The following is a 2,546-nucleotide window of genomic DNA, read 5'->3' as shown; positions in this document are numbered from 1 at the left end:
ATTATAAAATATTGTTTAGTATAAAGTAAATTTTATTTAAATAGAAAATTAAAAACTGTTTTCCTTTTTGTAATTACAGAACAACCAAGAATTTCACTTCGTCTAAAACCTCAAAATAGTAAAAAAACTGGTGATATAGGATTCAGTATAACATGCAGGGCAAGAGGAAAACCAAAGCCTTCTGTGAAATGGTTTCATCGTGGAAAAGTTATATTAGATAATAGCTCTATTTATAGGATAGAAACTTTAGATAATATAGAAGATAATAATGCATATTCTGTACAAAGTACATTAATTTTTGAAGGACTAGGCCGCAAAGGAAATGCATTAAATGCTGATGATAGAGGCCTTTATATATGTGAATTTGAAAATAATGTTGGTGAACCAGCACAATCAGAGATGAATTTACGCATTGAACGTAAGTGTCATCACCACATATTCATTTAGTTAATTTAAATCATATATAATTTTGTAATTGTGTAAATATTTTAGCTATTTTATTTTTTATTTTTAGATAAACCTGGTGAGACAGAAATATTACCACGCAATCCAATAGCTATTGCGGAAAAACCATTTACTTTAACCTGTTCAGTGAGACCTCCAGGATGGCCACTTCCAGAATATTCATGGTGGAAAGAAGGTCAAGAAAAATCAGAATCTAGCCATGGTATTAATTACACCATTATTTCTGTTCATGTTAGTCATGAAGGAGATTATTTTTGTCAGCCAGAAAATGTTCTTGGACAAGGTTCTATTGGATCAGTTTATTTAACTGTACATGGTAAGTTTTAAATTAGTGATTTCATTTTTTTATACAAACAGATGGTGTTATATTTTACTATTGCCTTTTGATCAGGTCTCTCCTCAAGTTTTTCAAAATTTGAACACACAAAAAACTTTTTTTTCATTAAAAGAAATAAATATATTAATCAGAAACATAAATGTAAGAATAAATTCACACACAGTAGCAAAATCAGTCTCTGCTTCTGAAAAAAAAAAAACTCAAATTTTGTCCTTCACAATGTTCTTTTTTCTTGGTTTTTATCATCTGCTTTTTTTATCCCCCTTTTGCCATTGAGTGTATCCTTTTATTCTTCCAACAGATGGAACAATTCACACAATGCAATCTTCTGTATAAATTTATTATAAATTTCTCAAAGCATGTAATATTTTGTTATTTTTATTTCTCAGTTCCACCAGGTGAGCCTCGTATTGTTCCTGCCACTCCACTCGCAAGGGAAGGTATACCTTTTGAACTTACCTGTAGCAGTCAAGGTGGAAGTCCAGATCCTGTAATTCAGTGGTATAGGGAAGGAACTGCCTTATCCAGTCCGACAAAAAATGGAGGTTCCAGAGATCATCCAACATACAATATTCTTACAATTCATCCAAGAGTAGATGATGATGGAAAGAAATACAGATGTACAGTTTGGAACAGAGCTATCAGAGAAGAAGAGAGGAGAGAAGCATCTATAAAGTTACATGTTCATTGTTAGTATCTATCTACATTATAACTATCAATTTTAATATATGCAACAAAGTAATCTTTTAGCAATATTTATCATATAATAATGAGCAAATATAAACATTATCTTTTGAGAAAAATTTAGATTCCTCCAAAGATAATATAATTGTGATAATGTGTGTTCAAACAAATGTTGATATCATTATAAACTTATTTTCAGATTCTCCCCGCTTAACTGTTGGTCCTTACAATCCATTAAATGTTATGGTTGATACTGATGCATTCATGACATGTTCTGCTGTTGCTAATCCTGCAGTTAGAATGATAAAATGGGTAAAAAATGGTCAGTTTCTTTCAAACAAACTCAATCACACAATTACTGCTGTAACACCAGAAGATAGTGGAACATATACTTGTATAGCCGATAATGGAATAGGAGAACCAACAAAAGCAGATCTAAAACTCTCAGTATTATGTAAATATTTAATTAAACTTTTATAAATTATATATATATATATATATAATTCATTATTCAGATTAATGATATTAATTATATATTTTTATAGATGGACCTAAGGTTAGTTTGTTACCAGACAAAGAAATTACACTAGGCAAATCAGTAAATGTGAAATGCAATGTAGCATCTAATCCTCCTCCACATAATCTTCAATGGCTAAAGCAAGGTGATCAATACTTTCATCAAAATGGAGATATGTTGAGGTTAACTAGTATTTCAGCAGAAGATGCAGGAAAATATACTTGTCAAGCCACGACAACATTGAGACCATCTGGTACAACCATACAAAAAGAAGTAACTAGCAATGCTACAATTTTGATTTATGTTAGGCGTAAGTATATATTTATTTAAAAATAATACAAAAGACATACATAAATACTAATCTGTATTGTTAAATATTTTTTAACATCTAAACTTCTTTTCAACATAATTCAGAAGAAGGATAAAACTTCTATCTCTAAATAAATGCACAAGTTATTCACACACACACACACAAACATTTTTTTGCTGGCATTACACTAGCAAGTCATTGAATTAGCCCATCTGATGGGTCGGACTTAATTA

At 30.3% G+C, this 2,546-nt stretch overlaps 2 protein-coding genes across 2 annotated transcripts in view; both read left to right on the top strand.

Annotated features, from left to right (window-relative positions):
• Positions 1–1,190: 1,190 nt before the first annotated feature.
• On the top strand, positions 1,191–2,404 carry LOC111616654 (B-cell receptor CD22-like). The gene is made up of 3 exons (XM_023358042.1): positions 1,191–1,491; positions 1,686–1,940; positions 2,032–2,404. Exons 2-3 carry the CDS (start codon positions 1,730–1,732, stop codon positions 2,331–2,333), a joined length of 513 nt encoding a protein of 170 aa, XP_023213810.1. The 5' UTR covers positions 1,191–1,491; positions 1,686–1,729; the 3' UTR covers positions 2,334–2,404.
• A 43-nt stretch (positions 2,405–2,447) lies between these two features.
• The window catches only part of LOC111616653, a gene marked incomplete at its 3' end in the record, with an annotated part of 6,980 nt that continues 6,881 nt past the window's right edge, over positions 2,448–2,546 (top strand). Inside the window, exon 1 of the mRNA XM_023358041.1 lies at positions 2,448–2,492. Coding sequence (XP_023213809.1) covers positions 2,448–2,492 — 45 coding nt within the window. The remainder of the gene's footprint in view (positions 2,493–2,546) is intronic.

This window comes from Centruroides sculpturatus, unplaced genomic scaffold, assembly GCF_000671375.1.
Source record: "Centruroides sculpturatus isolate CEXI.00-Female unplaced genomic scaffold, Cexi_2.0 scaffold3604, whole genome shotgun sequence".
Lineage (NCBI taxonomy): Eukaryota > Metazoa > Arthropoda > Arachnida > Scorpiones > Buthidae > Centruroides > Centruroides sculpturatus.
The sequence above is the reverse complement of the archived record's forward strand: the minus strand, read 5'-3'. Positions and strand labels throughout refer to the sequence as shown.